The sequence below is a fragment of the Anguilla rostrata genome, chromosome 3 (genome assembly GCF_018555375.3).
Source record: "Anguilla rostrata isolate EN2019 chromosome 3, ASM1855537v3, whole genome shotgun sequence".
In the NCBI taxonomy this organism is placed as follows: Eukaryota; Metazoa; Chordata; class Actinopteri; order Anguilliformes; family Anguillidae; genus Anguilla; species Anguilla rostrata.
Window position 1 is genome coordinate 17545751 of NC_057935.1, and position 20942 is coordinate 17566692.

At 49.2% G+C, this 20942-nt stretch overlaps 1 protein-coding gene across 1 annotated transcript; it reads right to left on the reverse strand.

Annotated features, from left to right (window-relative positions):
• Positions 1–1417: 1417 nt before the first annotated feature.
• On the reverse strand, positions 1418–18569 carry irs2b (insulin receptor substrate 2b). The gene is made up of 2 exons (XM_064326549.1): positions 15121–18569; positions 1418–3775 (listed from the first exon to the last, which is right to left on the reverse strand). The coding sequence occupies exons 1-2, from the start codon at positions 18317–18319 to the stop codon at positions 3771–3773; spliced, it is 3204 nt and encodes a 1067-aa protein (XP_064182619.1). The 5' UTR covers positions 18320–18569; the 3' UTR covers positions 1418–3770.
• Between the last annotated feature and the right edge of the window lie 2373 nt (positions 18570–20942).

Below are 20942 nucleotides of genomic sequence, written 5' to 3' on the forward strand. Positions count from 1 at the left end.
ATTTCAACATTTAACATACTAATTTAGATCGGCTTTTAAAACCAGCTAATGCCAACCAAGATAAGGACCTTGATTTGGCGAAATACTGCTGTCCAATGTTCAGAGCTGGTGCTTCTTTCATTGCTAGATCGATCAATGTCCTATCGACCACCGTCCTATCCCGCATTGCTGCCTATCCAGAGTGGCATAATGTCAGTGTCACAGCTGTGTTTGTGAGGTCTCACATTACACCTCCACTGCTTTGTGCCCAAAATAGACAGGCAGGATGTGGGGGGGTGGGGGGGGAGGGGCGGGAGGGATCTGGAGTGCGTCTTCTGGGTCTTCAAAATTCATTCCGAACCTTTTATTTATTTAATTGGATCAATTATCGGGCCTAATTAGCCCAAATGAGCTGTGTGCAGGAGGAGCTCGGGTGATTGATGGAGACGTTCCGGGGCAAGGGCCCGGAGACGCCTCTCCCCCTCGGCCGCGGCGCGGGAGACGGAGGTGCGCTCGCGGGGCGAGGGGGCCTCACCAAGGGCACCCGGGCCATCTGGCGCTCTGACGCCGGGATCCCTTTCCTCTCCGCGGCGGCTCGCTCGCAGGCTCATCCTGCGCTGATCTGCTTAAGCTCAGCAGATGAGCGCTGACCCTTCCTCGCAGGGTATTCCCGGAACTCGGCGGAACCGTCCCCCGCCCCCACCACCAAGTACCCACCCCCCACCTTCGCAGGCTGGTAAGCCCCCGTTAATGTCAGCGAGGTCCGGGTGCGGTAGGCCCCCCATTTTCGATGTTCAAACGCGCTCCCCGGTCTGTTGTAATCGAAGGGCTTCCACCCTGCCCCGCGCTGAACCACGCCCCGTTTCTTTCATGTACCACGAAGCACACGCTCCGATCGGGGCTTTTGATTCCCGGCTTCTGAAGCAAATTGAAATATTTGCGCTCATTTTTTTTTCTCTCCCTCCCTCTCCCCCCTCCCCCTCCAGAACCACCAAATAGAATTTCCATTTTCTTCACTTATCAGACTTAATTACCATTTTAATTAGTGCGAGAGAGAGAGAATGTGTAATCCACCAACATATGGCTGAGGGCTGAAAATAACAATCCCATTAGCCCATCATTTATTCTTCTGTAGTTGGGTCTGTCGAAGAGCTCCTCTAATTAGCTGCGAGAGGTGGCAAACAATGGTGTCGCAGTGATCAGCGCACCCTCCATTTCAAACGGTCTTCCTTCGAAAGAGGGTGTTCGCCGAGGAAACACCAAACGTGGGGGATTCTGACAGCGTTCGTAGAAAAAACTACAAAGTGCCGTTTCGCTTTCAGTCTCACAAATTGCTTTCAGCTCCCAGAGATCCTGCGAAAGACTCTCTCTCTCCCAATCAGGCATCGGAGACGAAACCCAACTGCTCCCAATTGCTCGACTGAAGAGGACGACGCAGTTTGTTCTTTTAAATAACATTTTTTATTGCATGTGGCTATCGATAATCAATACAGACTAAAGCAATATTTAACTACACTCATTTAAATTATTGTTTTTTGTAGCATCACAATTAACAGTATATGAAGTATGTACAATGGAAGACACAGCAAGATCAAACAGACCTCTTAATATTTAACCTTTCGATATCAAGAAACCAGATACATACTCAGGATGAAAACACATGAAATTACTGTTAGGTTCCAATAGCAAAAACAGAAGGAAAAAAATGTACAAACAGCAAAATTTAATTTTGTCTTAAGGTTTTTAACAAACATATTAACACAATATTTATACATTTGGTTTCATTCTGTAAACTAAGTTGTTTTTTTAAATGTAAATATTGCATATGCCATTTGTGAATTGTACCTATGTAGCAAGATTAAATCTAATGTCAAGTATGACTTTTTTCTTATTTTTTTTAAATATTACAGCATTGTTATAAAATATTTTCTTAGTGGCATTCCATCAGATAGAGAGTATAGACAGTAAAGGCCTGTCCTAAAATTTCAAAACTCCAGGCCGAACTTTAAGATTCGGCACATACCTTTATTAGTGCTGTCTGTTTGGGGGCTCCATTCAAACACATATGTACAACAAATGACAAATTATTCATTTCAAAATCAAAATTGTTATAGTTGTATTCTCTGAGTTTGTACACTATTTACAGCATTAGGCAATGTTGTGGAGAACGAGTCCAAGCCTGTGAATCAGGCGTGCTTTTTTGTATCGTTTTTTTTTTTTTTTGTATCGCCATTTTGTTTTATCTTGTCGTACATCTGCAGAGATCACAGAATCCTCTACATTCAAATGTGTCTTGTGTTACAATCTAGGTGGTTGTAAGTGCAAGACCTTGCGTTGGTTGTAACGAGTTCCGTCCCCTCGGCCAGATAAAAAAAGCCCAGCAATGAAGCAGCAGTGTTGGTTTCAAGAGTCTGGCACATCCCTGATATCAACGAGCTCTCCCCGCCCCACCGCTCAGTCCCCCCCCCCCCTTTCAGCCAATCATATTCGGCCCAAAAGCTTGTCGACGGAGCGACCGGCCAATGGGAAGGGAGGTAAAGCAGGAAAAAGACGACTTCCTGTGACATCGGCGGCACGCGCGAGAGAGATCGCGAAAGGATAGGGAACAATTGGGGTCAAAGTTTAAAGTGTATAAAGGTGCGGGAGGCGGGGTCTGACCGACGGTGCTTTGACATCACAGTGACATCACACTGTTCTAAACACCTGAGCGTTCACAGCTTTTCGTGCCTGTTCAACCCTGCCTCCCATTCTCAGTTTGGCTTTCCCATTCTCCTGCCATTTCTTCACTATTTACTCCATATACGTACTTTGTAATATGATAAAAAAAGAAATTCTCTTGTGAACATTTAATTAATAATTAATATATTAAAATAAATTAAATGTTTAAGAAAAATAATAATACAAGAATTCTTTGAGTCTTTGATTTCAGAAGTTGAGCTCGAGCATTCAATACACAATGCCAGCAGCATCTGTTCATGCCTCTTGAAAACATTCAGGTTTCATGGCTAACGCTATGTCCTTTATTTTCTGTGTGTATAATAGGTCCAAACTCCTAAATTCTTCAGTAGAAATACTCTATGACAAAGTCAGTAAGGCTTTTGACTGGTAGTATGAAACATTCAGTTTTTGAAAATAAATTAATTATTTTATACTTTTTTTTTTTTACCATGCAAGAAAAAAAAATCTGGCTTTTTTCTGAGGTAGGGCTTTCAGAAAATTGTTGAATCTGTTGTTGAATCAATGACAATTCCACCTCTGTGCTGTACATGTTGCGCAAACACACACATACACACACACACACGGGTATATGCCATATATAAATAAATAAGTGTGTGATGTGTATACGTGTGTCTGCATCCGGTTGAAGTGCGTTGAATGCGTCGTGAATCTCCAGGTTTGGTTCACAGGTTCTTGGAGCGAGGTTCACTGGCAGCTCAGAGTCCAGAGATCAAACAAAACCAGTGAAAATCTAAGGTTAACCTCCATGAAGAAGAAACAAAAAAAAATCATATCTACATACATTTGTCTGCCATAAAAGTCTCTGTGACTCTACTAGTCTAAAGAGCAGCAACGTGATGGTTCCTGATAGAGGAGTCCAGGACTGGGGGGAGGGAGACAGTCATGGCAGCCCTCCGAGGTTTGGAGGGGGGACTGGGGGGGGGGGGGGGGGGGGGTTGGGGGTCAGGAGGTCGTCTACAGCAGCACATGATCCATCCACTCGCCTGGCCACTCCTTTCATGGCGTCTGCTCGTCCACTCACAGGAAAGAGAGAGGGGAGAGCGGCACCCTGGTTAATCTGGAGAAACAGAAAGAGAGAGAGACAGAGAGAGTGAGTGAAAGAGGCCAATGTGACAGAATTTAAGGCACAGAATACAGCTGCATTTGTTCAGAAGTCAGGCAGGAGAGACTAGAAGTGTGTGTGTTTGTGTTTGTGTGTGTGTGTGTGTGTGTTTACCACGGTGATTTATGTTGTTGAAATGGGACCACTGAAGGAAGGAGAAGGTTAAATGGTGCTTTCCCCTTGCTATTACCAAGTAAGGAATGCAGGCTCATTTGCTATGGGCAACTGAAGTAGCAGGTGCCTTCTCCGGGAGGAAAAAAAAACAGACTGGCATTTAACACCAAGCAGAAAGGGTCTCCAATATCTCACACACACACACACACACACACACACAAAAAAACACTCACGCACAAAATACAAACATACACACTAATAAGACACACTGTTTCTTCCCCTTGAAAAATAGATTCTCCTATGTTTTCAGTGCTAAATCAAGTTCAGAGATATTCATTCATGTCCAGAAGTCAAGTATAAAAAGTATAGTAAAAAGTATATAAAAGTAGCCCTGAGAGGTGTAACGCAGGTTTAGCAAGTCGCACACACGCATTGCGCGTTACGTTTCTGGCAAAGCAGCGCGCGACCTAGCCCACGATCAGGGGAGCGCTCGCTTGCCTTTTTTTTCCCTCTTTCTTTCCCCTGTGGAGATGGTAAGTCTGACCTTTACTCTTTTGTACTTGTTTGTGAGGCTGGATTTGCATAAGGGGGTGGGGGGGCCCGGGATAGGGGCGGAAGTCTGGGCAGAGAGCCCCGCCTCCCCCCAGGCCTGACGCTGTCAGTGATCTTTCTATTTCACCCCACCCCCCCCCCACACACACACACACACCTCCCCCCCCCTTCACCGAACAAGAGGTGTTTTCACAGAGCTCAGCTCGGCTGCCACACTTTACAGAACCCTCCATTCAGGACCTCAGGTCGCGCACAATGTCATCATTGTCATCGCTGCGCTCCCTCGCCTCGGCCCGTACGCAAACGGGGTCGTTTCCCGGCGCTCCGAGCGGCGTCGGGCGCAGAGAGACGCCGTCTCGCCGTCCGCCGGAGGAGCGCAGAGGGGAACGCACCTGGCGAACCCCGGAGGCGGGGGGGGGGGGGGCAGGCAATGCCGTGGTCTCGACAGCGCCGCCGCGTCACGCCGAGGATCGGTGTGGGCTAACCGTGCTTTAGCATGGTCGCAGCGCCGATAACATTAGCACGTGACTGGAAACTATAACAACATCCAGCTTATACAGAGAGAGAGAGAGTGGGAGAGAAAGAGAGAGGAGGAGAAACACCGACAGAGAAAGAGAGAGGGAGAGAAACAGAGTGAGGGAGCGAGAGAGTGAGGGAGAGATAAACAGAGAGAAATAGAGAGACGTTGGTGTTAGCCGTGATGTGCTACGTGGACCGTACTATCTCTCCGCTCTGTCATCGACTGCCATAGAGGGGGTAATCCCTTTCAGATCCTATTTGCTTTAAGTTTATAATTCTCCCAATATACGGTGAAAGAGAGCTGGCCCCCTGCGCCCGGCTGGAGAATCATGCCATCTGGGCTTTCTGGAGGTCAGGGGTCAACTGGCAGGTGCGCAGGCAAGAACACCATGTGTACCGCCATCCAAGAAGCCAAACATAATTCCCGCCGCCTGTTTTCGGATCGTAGGGCCTGCGTGCTGCACTCGGGGTGGAGTCAAACGATTTCTCACGGAGTCAGGACTGACAGATCAAAACGCGACACCCGTGGCGAGAGCAATCTGACCGCGTCACACAAAACACTGCTCCTTTTCTTTAATATCACAAAAAATACATGGGTCTTCCCAGCAGATATATGTGCCATGCCCGCACGAACTCTCGGCCTATGTTGTGCTCTTCCGAACCTCTGGAAGCGCACTGGAAGTGCCTGCAGTGGCAGGCCGCTGGGATACCAGGATACAGAGGCAAAAAGGGAGGGGAGGACAAACTAAACATGGAGGCCCACCCAGGAGCCTCCTCTCGCACAGAAACCAGGTCCTCATCTTCTCTTCTGCCATCCCTACTCTTTCACTCTCTCTTCCTTGCTGCTTCTCTGCCCTCTCTCCCTCTCTCTCTCTCTCTCTCTCGCCACCTGACGAGGAACCATTCTGTCCCGTCACTCCTCCATTACTATGAGTGACTGATCTGTTTGCTCATCTCCAGCCACACAGATCTGACAGCAAGCCCCTCCCCCTACCCACCCCCCCACCCCTGCACTGCTGCCAAAAACAAGCTCGCAAATCAAGCACCTGGAGAGAGGGAGGGAGGGAGGGAGGGAGACCCCACCCCCCCAACCACTCGCCCTCCCGGCCCAGATCCCAATGCAACAACTGGACCTACACGGTGGCTCACCACCCCAATTAACCCCCATACCCACATTAAGGAGGGGGTGAGCCGGTTTTGGGGACGCGTGCCAGGCGGGCGATCCTGCTCTCTCGCTCCTCTCTCCGGGCGGCCCACGGCGTGGCCCTCACGCGTAACCGTGGTAACGGGAGAAAGGGGAAAACCACAGTTCCCGCACATGTTCGGGAGATGGGAACAAGGTGGGTGGGGGGGGGGGCAATGAGGTCACAGAGCCGGTCCCAGCCGGTCTGAGGTGTCACGAGTGCAGGACGCTCGGACGCTCGGAAATCCTTAAATAAACCGGCCACACTCTCAGCAGGTGTTTGGGTTTGGGTCACGCAGACAGATGGGGCTGTTTGCTGCCACCCGGAAACCTGTTTTTCTCAAATATGTTGATCACGACGGACACTTGATAAACCATAGAGGGGGAGGGGGGAGCAAACAGAATCTGCATCCACCCCCCCCCCACACACGCACACACACTTTTTCCAGGAATACAACGTGTAAAATCAATGCAGCGACTTGTTTGCACATTCTGAAGCCGAGACTGTCACAGCGCAGACCGGACTAGAGTGCCGCTGGAGTTGAACCCCTCGCCCCCACCCCTCCCCCCAGCCATCCCCCCTCTGCCAGCACCCCAAACCCTGCACGTACACACCGCTCTTCATTACGTATCCCTTTCTCACCGGCTATATTTAGCCCTGGCACTGGGGCCGCGATACTGCCTGGAACGCACATATGCGCGCGCACACACACACACACACACACAGTCAGAGAGGCCTGCTGAAGCACTTAGCAGCCACTGTAAACATGTGCTTGTCTTACACTCTCCATTTCCAATGAGAGCTCTGCGTCAGCCTCTCTCTCTCTCTCCCTCTCCCTCTCCCTCTCTCTCTCCCACTCCTTCTCTCTCACACTTCAGTTTCAATTCAATAGTGTTGTACTGGCAGGACAACCAGAGGAGTGCTGCCAAAGCAAATACAAACTACGTGAAGGACACCATTAACTAGTTTACAACCATGCTAAGTGACACATAGACATGTCTAACTGCAACGACAACAACAATACTAATAAAACTCCCTCTCTCGCTCTTTCTCTTGCTAGCTCCCCCACCCTCGTTCTCTCTCAGCCTCTCAATCTCTCTGTTTCTCTCCTCTCTCTCTCTCCCTCCCTTTCACCTTCTCTCACCCTCTCTCTCTCTCTCTCTCTCTCTCTGTTACAGTACCACTTCCCTGACCCCATAGGAAGGGTCCATGCTGGACAGCACCAGTGGCAGCCATTCACCAGCACTGGAACAACAAGAGCCCCATTGACCCGTTTCTTCCCTCTTTTTTCCCCTCCGCATCTCACTTCCTCTACCCCCCCCCCCCACCCCCACCCCCACCCCCCTGGGCCAGCAGTAGCCAGGCATCAATGAAGGATTGTTGTCGACCTTGAAGGGCTCGAAAACAGCTCCCAAACAGACTCAAACGCTCAGGCATGTGGGTGTTTGTTTTTTTGTTTTCTTTTTTTTTGGGGGGGGGGAGGGTGGAGGGTTACACATTTCAATGCTCTTTGCTCATCGGGGTGGAGAAACCCCCCCCCCCCCCCAAAAAAAAACACGCCACCTCTCCACACCGCAGTTCTCCAGGTCGACAAAAAAATACTTTCGAAACGAGAAGGAAAAGAAAAAAAACTACTCGAAGCAAACGGAATAGCGAAGCGGCCATTAACCTTAAACGGCCATACTCAGGGCTTTCAATCAAACGCGGACCTGCCCGCCCAGCAGCGCACGAGACGGTCTTTACGCGCCTAATTACCCGTCCTAAGACTCCCAGCGTAAACACCGGCCCCGTGCGAGAAGCCAAGACCGCGTAATTACAGGCGGGAGGCTACCGCCGCAAGGCCGCGCATTGGAGTTGGCCCCCCAACGCCCCTCGACGGGGGGGGGGAGGGGGAGGGGGGGTGCGAGCGGGGAGAAAAGGGGGCGGGCCCCGCAGCACGGGGGATCTTCCCGTCTCTCCGAGCCCAGACGTGGCTAACCCTAACCGCCAGCCGCGCCGCGTCCGCGCCGTCTTTTTCCCGTTCCCACGCCGGGAGGCGGAGAGGCGGGACACCCCGGAAAAGGACGGGGAGGTCGCCCGTTCCGAACGGCCCGACGCGAGGCCCAGAATCCGAAGGGGCGGGGCCGGCGCAAACGACCCGTATCCAGGTCCGCGCGTCCCGCGCTATCCGCTCCTCTGAAATCTGCTAAGCAACCTTAAAGTTAAACGCGAGATCACAAAAATAACAACGGTAATAATTATAATCGCATCAGCAGTGACTTTTACGTGCCGTAAAAACCCATTGAAAATTACAGTATGTACCCCACCAAACATGCTCTTCAACCCCCAACCCAACCCCCCCCCCCCCCCCCCGCCAACACCACAATGCATTCCTCAGCCAGAAAATAAATGTATTCATTTAAAGCCCAGTCACACAGTGTGTACTCAGTCTCCACAGGCCCCTACACAAACGCTACGCCGTCTTCATGATGGCGAGCCTTCGTACTTTCGGTTTTCAATTTCATCACGCATTCGTGGCACGCGCCGCTCTGCAGCCCCCACCCCCACCCACTGCACACCACCGCACACCGCCGCACGCAGATTAAATCTATTTCTCAGGCGGGCCCGCAAACGGTCGCATCAATCTGACATCGCCGCGACGTAGTGCCGCAGACCGCTTCGCAGAGCGACGAGGAGCGCTTCTCTGCCCTCCTCCCCCCCCTCTCCCGGAAACCTCCCCGGGCCCCGCTTGTCCCGCCGAGGCGCGGAGCCAAAAGTCACGCACCTTACGCAACCCCCCCCCCCGATTTTCCGTTCAGCCCTTAAGACCCACCTCGGGCAGAGGGTTGAGGTGCCTCTCAAGAAACACCGAGGGGGGGGGGGAGGGGGTGGATTTTAAAAACAAAACACAACTGCTTTTTTTTAACGAGGCTTGTTTTTTTTCTTCCCGAGCGACACACCCGTGAGGAGCGCTTTGCAATACCACCGCTTTGCCCGCTTGCTTGGAGCTCGTAACTTTGTTGTTTACAGGCACGGCGTGCCACGCCCATCGGTGAGCCCGGGCCCGCTCCCCCGTGGCACACGGCCGCGATAAGAGCTCGTCCTCCAGGCTGGGCGCCGGCGCTCCGTCAGACGCTACGCGGAGGGGGGGAGACGCCGGCTACGCCTGAAGCCCTGGCGGGGTTACGGAGAGAGGAGGGAACGGGAAAGGGCGGGAAGACGGGGCTCGGCGAGCGGAGAGGGGCCGGGGGTACGGGGGGGGGGGGGTCCCGGCGACGGCCACCCGGCTCAGGTTCTGGGGGGGAAGTGATTTTTGGAGGGGCGGGGTGAGGGAACCAACGGCCACCCCCACGCACTACCCTCCTGACTCCAAACAAAACAAGCCGCTCGTACAATGCCTAATCCCCCCCCCCCCCCCCACCCCCCCCCCTCCGCAGAAGGTAATCCTCCTTAACTCTCTGCTAAATGTGGGCAACGTTCAGGGCGTTTTTATCTCCGCCTGGAACATCCCGGCCTACTTCGGTACCCGAAGTGTGCGCGGAAAGCCCTGGAAACTTTTGGCAGTGGGAGGGGGTCGGGGAGGGGGGTCACGGGGCTACCTCTCCGGTCTCTTTCAGGGGAGCGTGGCTCGGCCGGGGCTAATGATAGCGGGGGCAGGAGACGTGTACACAAGGGCCGCTTTTTCAAAGGGGCCCCGACGCTAACCCCCGCTGGCAGAGGACAATGCGCACTCTCAAACTTCCTGGCTTCTGTACCTTGTAATTAAGGTATTATTTCAAAAGATCTGGCCGTCCCGGGGTGGGGTGGGGGGAGGGGGGGGGGGGGCTGGAGCCGCGGCATGACTGAAAAATCCAGCCACTGCTAAGAAAATGTTTGTGTGTGTGGGCGTGCGGATGTGTGATCTTGTACGTGTGTGTGTGTGTGTGTGTGTTTTTTAAGTATAAGCTGAGGCCGTGTGGTACTATAGTAAGGCCCTTTAACTCTCTCTCCTTCTCCTTCTCTCTGTCTTCCTCAATATCTCTCCCCCTTTCCCTCCTGTTTTCTCTCCCTCTGTCTGTCTCTCTCTCTGTCTCTCTCTGCTCTCTCTGGCTGAGGAACAGACACTGGCCCCTTTCTGCTGTGGAGCAGATGGTCAGCAGCCATTAATGCATTGTCGGTGCCACTGATGGGCTTGATAACAAGTGAGCATTGCTTGGAATGGCAGGTGCACAACCCCGGCAAAACCATCTGCCGCCGCACGGCAGTCTGAGACGCCAAAATACGGCCAAAAAAAAAAAAACAGTGTTTACTATTCCCTCTGCCTTCTCCCGGGCCTCAGTCACCTGACACATGAAGGAGAGGACGGGAGGCCCATCTTTAAAAAGGGACAGAAAGAGAGCGCATGACAGGCGGACAGTGAGAAAGACAGACAGCGAGACAGAGAGAACTCTCCAGAAATATCTCTTTTCTGCAGTCAAATTCTAAGGCACATTAGTATTCTTTTGAGACCTTCATACGCGTCAGGACGGGGTAAAAGGTCACCCATTTGATTTACATCGCCGTGTTGGGGGGGGGAGGGGGGTTGGGGGTAGGGTGGGCGTTTCTGAATCTTTATTAGTATTTCCCTGTGAAAGGGGGCTGCCTTGTACCCAAAATCCCCAACATGGCAAAATGCAACCGTTCACTTTGAGGCAATCACCAATAAATCCTGCTCGCCAGATTCTGTCACCAGCACTATTTCTGCCACCGTCCCTCTTCTTCTTCTTTTTCTTTTTTTTTACATCTTTTTCTCCTTTTATGGCTGCGTTTGTAGTGGAGAGTGAATCCCAGAGAAACTGAAGGCTAGGCCAGGACCCGGAACACACCAAGTACTTCAAATTCCCAAAAGCTACAGCCACTTATTAATGAGCTGATCCTGAATGCCTGGGAGAGAAGGCCGCAGGGCCTGTGAAGTCGCTGAAGCGGTGGCAACCTGCCGGCGCCGTGGTTACACTGCAGTAAACCCTTAGCCAGTTAGTTAGCGCATAACCCGTTTTCCAGCCCGTTTTGTCATATTTCCCGAAAGCAGGTGCAGGGACTTCTAACCGCCGCGGTTGCACCGTGGGGAGGAGCGTTGTAAACACTGTGGTGTTGTTTTTCTAACCCTGCAGAGCTTTTGTTGTGAGGAATGTTGTAAACAACCAATCAGGGTTTGCTGTTGGGGACCTTTCCAAGAATGCACCTGGCTGCCTTGCTTTGTTTTTGTTTTTTTTTAAAGGATTGAGTGCCCCTCCCAATTGCGCCTGGGGACTTGGTCTTTCAGAAACTGCAGGCCGGAGAGCAAGGGAGCATGGCGAACTGAGCAGCCCTGTTCGGAGAGGCAGAACCCCGGCATGGCAGGTTCCCTCTGATGAGTCGCAGCGGGCTGCAATCAAATCTGAAGGTTGCCTGTTATTGTCCTGCCTCGTTTGAACGCGGAATATTTTGTAAAGTGCTGTTTATCATAGCTCTGCGAGAAACTTCCTTTGGCCCAGAGTCAGGCAGACTCATGATCGCAGATCGGTTTTTTATTGCTCATCACAACCGTGCGACAGAAGCATCCCGCAATTCAAAGTTCTCAACGTACTTGTGTGAGGTGTCACTGAGACGCCACTGAAAGATACGTGCATCCACAGCAAATTCTGAGGACGCGCATGGGCAAACAGAGAAAGAATAACTCATTTTATTTAAGTTTTAAACAATGTCATCAATATGTCATCAATATGTTTCTGTTGTTTTTTTATTTTCGTTTTAGTTACATTTGTTAGACCTTCTTTATAATCATTGGTTGTATTGGGGTCTACGCTTTGCGAAAAAAATAAAATATTACAGCCGCTGAATATCACCGTACTTTGCAATGTGTTTGTGTGCGTGTGTGCATGTTACTGCTTTACGGGAAACGTAAGCCCAATGAAAAGTCAGCAGCAGCAGGTTACAAAAACAAGGGAGCGTTCACCTCTCCCAGCAACCTTTGCACACGGTCTGCATTCCAATCGTGAAACGGAGTGCCTGACGACTGATAAACAACTGACTCACTTGTTTTTCTCAAGGAGAGACTATGATCGCGGCGAACAGCAAAGGCTGCCTTGCGGCGTCTTGACACCCGGCGCACATGTTCGATCGGGGGACCTGACGAGTTACAACACAGCAGACTCACTGACCCAGCAGAGCAGAGTTGTTATGGCTTTACGTCACCCTCTTTTGCTACCCGCATCAGTAGCTACGATACACGGCAGCCTCCGGCCGTAATGTGTGTGGAATAACATAATAGTTTATATTAAATACCACAATCACTCTTGTGTTGTGTAAACAAACAGCGGTCCCAAGTGATCTGTTATTTGTGCGTTAGTCCGTCGTACATCATCATTATTGGTAATACGTATATATATATATATATATATATATTATATATATATTATTATTTTATTTTTTTTTTTCTTCCAAGAAATCTATGAGGAACTGGTCAACATGACCCAATGCAATAAGTTACAGTAATATCTGACAACCAGAAACATGTTTTGTTCAAGTAGGGACTCGATCTACAGATAAACCCTCAATGCGCGCCACGAACCGAGCGTGAACGGGTTCACGTGAGCATGAACAGACCCGTCAGTAGCCTACAATGCGATGGCCACAGACGGAACTGGATGACGCGCTTTAAACAAATCGCCACTGTTCTTCGACAGGCTTCCTTTAAATACCTCCTGTTACCGTCAGGTCCCTGGACAAAATGTCTGTCAGTGACCGGTCACAAGAGCTACTGTGAACGGCTTGTACACTGGTAAACTGCTTTTTCATGTGTGTGTGTTTTTATTATTCGTTGAATAATAAAAAATAATAATAAAATGAGAATGATAATAATGTTATGTGTGCTAATAACAATAGCTAATGTGTAATTATGATTATTAATAATAATAATAATAATAATAATACATTTCAGCATACATTTTCAGCATCACATAGAAAAGGTTGCTTGTTGAGATTTAAAAAGCCAAAGTATTTGGTACAAGGGTTGTGTTATTCCCGAGTAAAATATTCATGAAAAAGCTTTCATTCAAATGACAGCTGATTTAGAGCTTGTTACAAGCGCCGAATACGTTGAGTGACCCGCCTCCTCCGACGCGATTTATTAATGTTAGTGTATACAGTCTGGGCTAAAACAGAGCTGAGCGAGGAAGATTATATTAAGCGCGTAAAATGCGCCACATGTAGCTCAAATCATGTCAAATTATGAATCGACTGAAAACAAACGACAGATTCTAAGATAAGCATTGGTGGAACGTGGTTCATGGTAATAAATATGTAACGCGGATATAATAATATAATATAAAATATTATAATATACTTAAAATAAAAATAGGTGTCAAAATTAAAACGCAAAAGTTCCAAAGTAAATGCGGTCAAAACATATGTGTGTGTATGTGTGTGCGTGCGTGCGTGCGTGCGTGCGTGATTATAGTAAGTCTACATAATTACATCTCCTGTCAGCATTGAGTCACACATTCAAAAGCGTTGCTGTCCGCACTGTGCATGACAAGTTCTTGTACATATCCTTTTTACGGGAAGTGTAATGCGTTTGGTTATTTAGAATCCACCGGCACCAATTAATGGGAAATGTTATACATTCAAAGCATTCGCACTACATAATGTCCTTAAAATAGGTTTTAACAGTTTAAATTAGCAATTCCAATCGGAAACCAACAAGCCGTAGGCTAGGCTAGGCTATAGCATCAGCTGATCTGGTCCAAAATAACTGCGTCACTAAACCTGCTCCGACTGCAAGCATCACTCCCCAAAGGCACAAGAACCTTCTAGTATTCTAGAACTAGCTTTGCACCACACCGTTTGTTTTCACTGCATTTTCAATATAGTGATGTTTTTGCATTACACCTGGCCTTTCAAGACGATTACAACTATTTGTTTTTCCTAAGTAACGTTTCATACGGCGCCTTGAACGATGCACTGATTTACATTGCAGTAGTATACTCTTTCCGTATCTGTTTATCTAACACACAGTTTGATATTATACGACGATGGAAACGTTTGTAATGTATGAGATCAGGTCAACCCGCCAAAGCATCAACCAGCGAAAAGTAAACATGTGTGTCTGACGCGCTTTCATTTTGATTTACGGTTTACAAATTGTCACCATCCACTGAAATACTGTACCTGAAAACATATAAGGTGCAACACCCCGAATTGTATTCCGAAACACAAACAGCCGTTTACAAAACGTCATTTAAGCTGCAACACAGTGTTTACACCCTAAAAATTAAAAGTCAATAGCCACGAGCATAATGGCTGCAGTAGGCTATTACATAATATCGTGCAGTTTTTTGTTGATTTTTTTACTGTCACAGTATGCTGACTCAATATACGAGACTGTATGATCATAAGTACCATTTAACACAAACCCAAATGCCAAAAGCATTAAATAATTTATACCAGGGGGCCACTGCATGATATATTTTTTCTGCTTCAGTTAACAGTTAGGGCACAACAATTCTAACAGCTGTAGATAGCAGAAACGGAAGTCACCCCAATCACTCTCAACTAGAAACCTGACAACAAAACCGAAAAAATGATAGGTATAATTTTAAGCTCACCAGAAATACGCGAACTATTGCACCATTTTTTTAAAGTAAGATGCAACATGTAGGCTACTCCGTAATACACAACTCCAACAGAGGAAGAAAAAAAAACACATTTTGCAAATAGATCGAGCCGTTTTAAATGCATTTACATGCGATGAGCCCGAAGTATTTCACCCAGGGAGGTAATAAATACAATTGCACTGCCTACAGTATTCCAGAGTAGCATAAACTCAGTAGGTGAGGGACAGAAAACTAAACACTTGCCCCAGCCTAGTGCAGGCACAGATACATATTTCCACTGAATTTCAAGAACTTTAGTAGAAGAATGAATGGACATGCACACACATGCACACACACTCACCTTTAACTGTGGTGGCTGTCTCGTTGAATCCAAGGCTGACGTAAGGGGTAGCATGAATACCGTTGATGCCCCCTTTGCAGTAGCTGGCAGCTTTCAGCCTGGCTATATTCTCGCAGTTCCCCAGATTTCCATCCATCAGGTTTAAGGCAATGTAGTTGAGTCCGTTTTGAAATCCTGCCGAGGTCTTACGACACATGGGACTCCCGTACTCCTCGTCCGAGCCCTCGCAGTTCCGGACCGAAACGTTCTCCACCGAGGCTGAGCTGTGCCTCTTGGGATCGTGGGCAAAGGAGGGATAGACGGGTGTGACAGTGGTGGTGGAGGAGAAGGTCTCAGAGCTGTGTCGCCTGCGTCCCTGGGGGTCGGCCCGGATCACTTTGGCCCCCCGGTCCGGATCCACGGTGGAGCAGGACACTAGAAATGCCTCCAACACTGGAGCCCCCTGGTCACTGAGGGTCAGACCCTTCACCCCGTTGGTGGGGCTGGTGGTTTGGGCGCCATCGGCGGTCTGCGAAATGGGCTGGAGGGGGGTGCCAGCGATGCCAAACGCCATCTCCGTGTAGTCGTCTTTTGCGGAGCCGGGGAGGCAGACTGAGCCGATCTTCGCCTTGAGGTACTCCTCCTCGGGCTGGCAGGGGTGTGAAGACAGTTTAGACTCAGAGGGAGCTGCGGGGGCGTCCCCCGGTTTTGGTGACTGTGCATTGCTCAGATCAATGTTCATGTAATCGGAGAGGGGGGACCTCCTCTGGCCGCTGGAGCCTAGCGAGGACGCCGGGCTCTCGGTGGACAGGGAAGGCGGCGAGCAGCGGGGGGCTTCGCTAAAATCTATGTTAATGTACTCCCCGGGGCTTTTTGGCTCGGTGGGCAAAGGATGCTCATTCATACTTGGCAAAGTCATCAGCGTGTCCAAGATCAACCTGGAGGGTCTGCTGGCTCTCCCCCTGTGCGTCAGGATCTCGTTCCTGCCACTCTGCCTGGCGAGCGCGGGCGCCACGTGCATCATGGTCACCATGGAGCCGGGGGAAATCGCGCAGTAGTTCGACTCATCCGCCGCCTTCTGACCCTGCGGGTTCATCATCACGTATTGGTCGCTGTCTCCATTTTGGGGCGTTTGTGCTTTGCAGCCGCGAGGCAGCAGGGTGAAAATGTTGGCGGGTCGCGGGTGCTCGCCCACCAGAGAGCTGAGGAGGTAGTCGGTGGGCGTCAGAGAGACGCAGGGGTCGATGGGCGACATGTTCATGTACTCCCCGTTGGTCAGCTTCCCGTCAGAGCTCTCCATAGACAGCTTGGAGCCACACCACATCCTCATGTACCCGCTGTCGTCCAGGGAGCCACAGCCACTGGGGGAGTCAGTCCGCAACCCGTTCACTACGGTCTGGGGGTGGGACCGGGGGTTAATGATCTGTTTGGGGGCAGACACGCACATGGGGCTCATGGGCATGTAGCTTTCGTTTTTCCCGCCTTGCAGTGCCGCGCCAGGTGTCATAGGCATGTAACCGTTGTCGCCCAGGTTGCTAGACGAGCTCTTAAGAGATCCGATTTCGATGTCCCCGTAATCCTCAGGGTAGGTGACTTTTGGCGAGGTGGTGTGCGAGCTGCGTGCCGAGTGCCCGTTGCCATGCGTAGCCCTCATCAGTGTGTACTCATCCAAGGAGGTGGACGACACCTGCGCTGGCGCCCTCTGCTGGGATGGGGTGGTGAGGGAGTACGTCCTCTTCCTGTAGGCTTTGTCCAAGTCCAGTACCTCCTCCGTGGGCGTCCGCCGGTAGATGTGTCCGAAGACGCTGCCAGACGGCCGCTCCATCGTCATGTAGCCATACGCGTCGCTGCCCTCGCGGGAGGGAGGCGTGTCAGCAATAGATTCGGGCGTGTTGCTCCGGTTAGCCGACTGGTGCCTGACGTCCCCCGGGCTGGAGCCGTAGTCGTCACATGACATGAATCCGGCATCACTGGGGGACCCCGAGACGGAGGCGCTGCCGCTTGACGGCCGCTGGATGGTCTCAGAGGCAGAGCCGTTGCCACTGCTGGAGGACAGGCTGACGGGGCTGGCGGCGGAAGGTGGGGAGTGGGACACAGGCATGCACATGGATTTGCTGTGCTGGAGTGAGGAGGATTCAAACATCCGACAGGGCCTGGCGGTGACTGTGTTGGACCGGCTCAGGTGTGTCCGGTTAGTGCTGGGGCTGATGGGACTACTGTTCACTGACATGGGTCTGATCATGGTGCCGTCCCCTTCACTGGCAGTCCGTATCCGACAGGAAGTGAACTTGCTGACAGGCGACGTCGCTGCCATGCTGTCAGTCCTCGACCTCCTGAGAAGCCCGGTCTGACTCGGGGGCAGGTTGTTTAAGTGCCGCCTCGTGGGCACCGAGATGGGGTTTGTGCCGGAGGACTGACTTTTGCTACGCGGTCTAAACTCCGAAAGCTCCTTCATCGCTTTCATAGCCTCCAAAATGGTCTCGTGTATATTCTGCGCAACCACGGAGTCGTCCGCCTGCATCCACAGTTCGCCCGGTCCTGTGGAGGCAGACCTGCCCACCTCGATGAAGAAAAAACTGTCAGAGTGGCCGCATCTCCGGATATTCATGAGCTGTAAGCTGACGGACGCAACCTCCGAGTTCAGTTTTACGAAGCTAATTGTCCGGCTGGATAAGCACAGCCTGTACACCCCCGTTAAATTCTTACTCTGACCCAGTCCTTTGGATTTTAAATTTACTTGCCATACCTCCTTATAAGCGGCATTCACCGGCGTGATCATACCGTAGTTCGCCTCCTCGAATCCCACCAAAGAAGACGCAGAATTAGACGCCGATCCGTCGTACACTTTCCCCTCGTTCATTAAATCTGTTAAGACTCTGTACCAGTTGTCTTGTTCCTGTTCGTTGTCAGCAGCTACGGCAAAGTACTCGTCCTTGGTGTAAAGCGCGATCAGGTGTTTGTGTTTAGCGTCCGCTCGCTTGTTGATGTTCAGACAGGAGTCCAGAGGTATAACCCTCTTAGCAGCCGACTTGTTTTTCCATTTCTTCTCGTTCTCGTAGTACTCCAGTCTGGCAGGGAAGCCCTCGCTCTGCTCCTTCAGCACGAAAAACCGCTTGTGTCCGTGCTTCTGCTTCTTCAGGTATCCGCATTTCTTAATGTTGTTATTATTAATATTCACATTAGAAAATAAGTGTCCTCCTGTCGTCGGCGGACTCGCCATTCTGGTGTCCTTAACTCTCACTTTCTTTAACTTGTTGTATGTTCAGTGCTATAAGCGCAAATAAAAAACCTCGTCTGTATCTCCTCGCGCTATTTCAGTGCCGGCGCCGAGCTCTCCATTCGGTATCTGTAACAGTTTAACAGTAAATAACACATATCACTGAGTGACTGAACTGAACAGAAAAACAACATGTGACGTTCTACACATCCAACGTTAGTTACAAAAAAAGAAAGAAAAAAATACACACACTCATACGGAGGCGGTGCAACCTTGAAGGGGCGTACCTATGAAGCCGCCTATTTGGTAGTCTCATTCGACTCATTGGTCGAACTGACAGATTGATAGGAACGCAAACCCGTCAAACGAAAATAAACCCTCCCATTATAAAGTCCTCGCTCCGCCTCTCACTAGGGCAGTTTAAGGTACAGTAAACGTAGGTCAGTTATCTATTAATTTGCGTTGTATCCTCTTCCTCAAAACAGTTTTCCTAGTAGATCGTTTATGCAAAATAAAGTATTTCTTTTCGGAGAATAAAGTAGTATTTTTTATCTGGAAATGGGGGCGGCATTAATATTACCCAGAACATGATGGTAAAGTACGAGCTGATGAAAGGCAATGCGGGCATTCCTCTAGAAGAACGATAAATTCCGTGTATTAAAAAAAAAAAATAAGTAGCGTATGTAATAAAATAGGCCTTATAGTCATTTTCAGAGGTAGGCGAAATTACGTTATATTTTCTTTGGAATGATGATGCACACTTCATCTTAAACATGTATAACTAGGAAATGCGTGCGTTATCGTGAATCATAAAACATGAACATCCTTCCAAATAAAGTGCACCAGCGATATTGCGAGTTCATGGCGATGTGTCCCAGGCACCGGGGAGGTATTTTTTGTTAAAACTTGTTTTCGAGATCACGTTGATAGCACGTTGGTGTTTATTCTGTCGGTAAAATGAAAACAATGCAGCAAAATATGTATAGGCTGTGAGATGAATGCATTTAATACGACATATGTTTACACCGAGTGGAATGGGGCGTCGTAAAATAATAATAACAATAAACACCGTAGAATATGTTGATTCGCGTGTCAGAAACGGGCAAAAAGTTAAGATAATGTGTTAGATACAGGAAATAAATCGTCTATGTTGTTTTGGGGATGAGACTGTGTTTGCGTCCTGTCGAAATAACTGAAACACGTAACAGTAAGAAAGTTTGTACACGTAATGTAACCAACAACACCAATGGCAGCACGGGGTGCTGCATTTTTTCGACAGTGAAGTTGTAAACAAGCATTACGGCGGCCACTGCGGTACACTGTCCCAGAAAAAAATAAATACTGCAGCTTTACAGAATTTGCATTCTCCTTGCGAATAAGTGTTTATATCTATTACTCATTTATGTTTAATTCTTAACAGTCATAACAGATACGTTACTGCGTTTAGATCTGGTGGGATTACTGAGATGTAACATTGTAAACAACCGAGAAGTTATGCAGCTTCTTACGTATTACATAACGCGCCTGGTGGTCCATTTTAAGCGCTTGAGTTTAGTTGCACACCACGGCATATACTGCCTCTAGCGTTTCCGACAGCTGTATTTGCATTTGGCTGTTATTTTCCCTGAGAAGATGCTGTCGGCAACCGACAGTCAGACTAATACGTCCTGCTCATTTTTGTTACATTTTGATTAAGTATAATACGTGTACAATTATTTATTGTTTATTTGCTTGGGTAGCGTGGAAATACTAATGCTATTTTGTGCTGACTGATTTATGGATAAACCAACAAGTATCTCGGATAAGACCAAATATATGCAACCTTTCTCCAGGCAACTGATCAGTCATTTGATACCACAATGCGTAAAACGGACTGTTCAGGTCTTGAGGGGTTGTTTTGTTACTGCGTAGTAGATGCGTATGTGGTACAGAAGCCAAGAATTCCGCCACCCTCCGGTTTCCTTTTAATCTGTTATGCACGCACAGGCAACTCATCCCGCGGAGAGGTACCTCCTTGCCCGGGAAAACACTGCTCATATGCGTGATGACGTAAGACCGCACCAAACCGCCCTCTGCAGGATCACGCTCCGTTCCGGTGCTCGTTACGCAGTTGTTTTGGAATAGCAAGCGCCTGCCGCTTTTTAGAACCCGCGTCATTTATGACTGGGAAGCCTACAGAAAGATGCTTCCGTGCTCAGCAGTCCGTTTCTGATGCACCAGATATCTTTAACCCTTTAATAGCAAACACGTGTCTTTTTTCAAAAGTGATCAATACTGAATGTGTATCCACTATTATACACGTGATGGGATGACAGTAAAGAGGACATCAAATAAAAATGACACATAACTGCCAAACTACAGTTTCATAAGATCATTGTTCAATATTTTTTGCAGAAACCCAGGGCAGTTTTGTAATCAGTCATGTAATATCCGGCAATGTATTAGCTATATCGCTTACTCAGCACTTTGTGTCCTCAAATGCAAGGTCAATTATATAGTGCAGAACAGGGGTCAGTTACACCAGCAAAGCACTGATTGGACAGATTTAGTTACAGGATTGGATCATATTATGGGCTGACATTTCCTAATGGACTCCATGTTTCTCATGAATAACATAATTAAACCA

Bases quoted from the DNA above. Each gene is read 5' to 3' on its own strand.
- irs2b (XM_064326549.1), bottom strand. From the start codon at position 18,319: ATGGCGAGTCCGCCGACGACAGGAGGACACTTATTTTCTAATGTGAAT.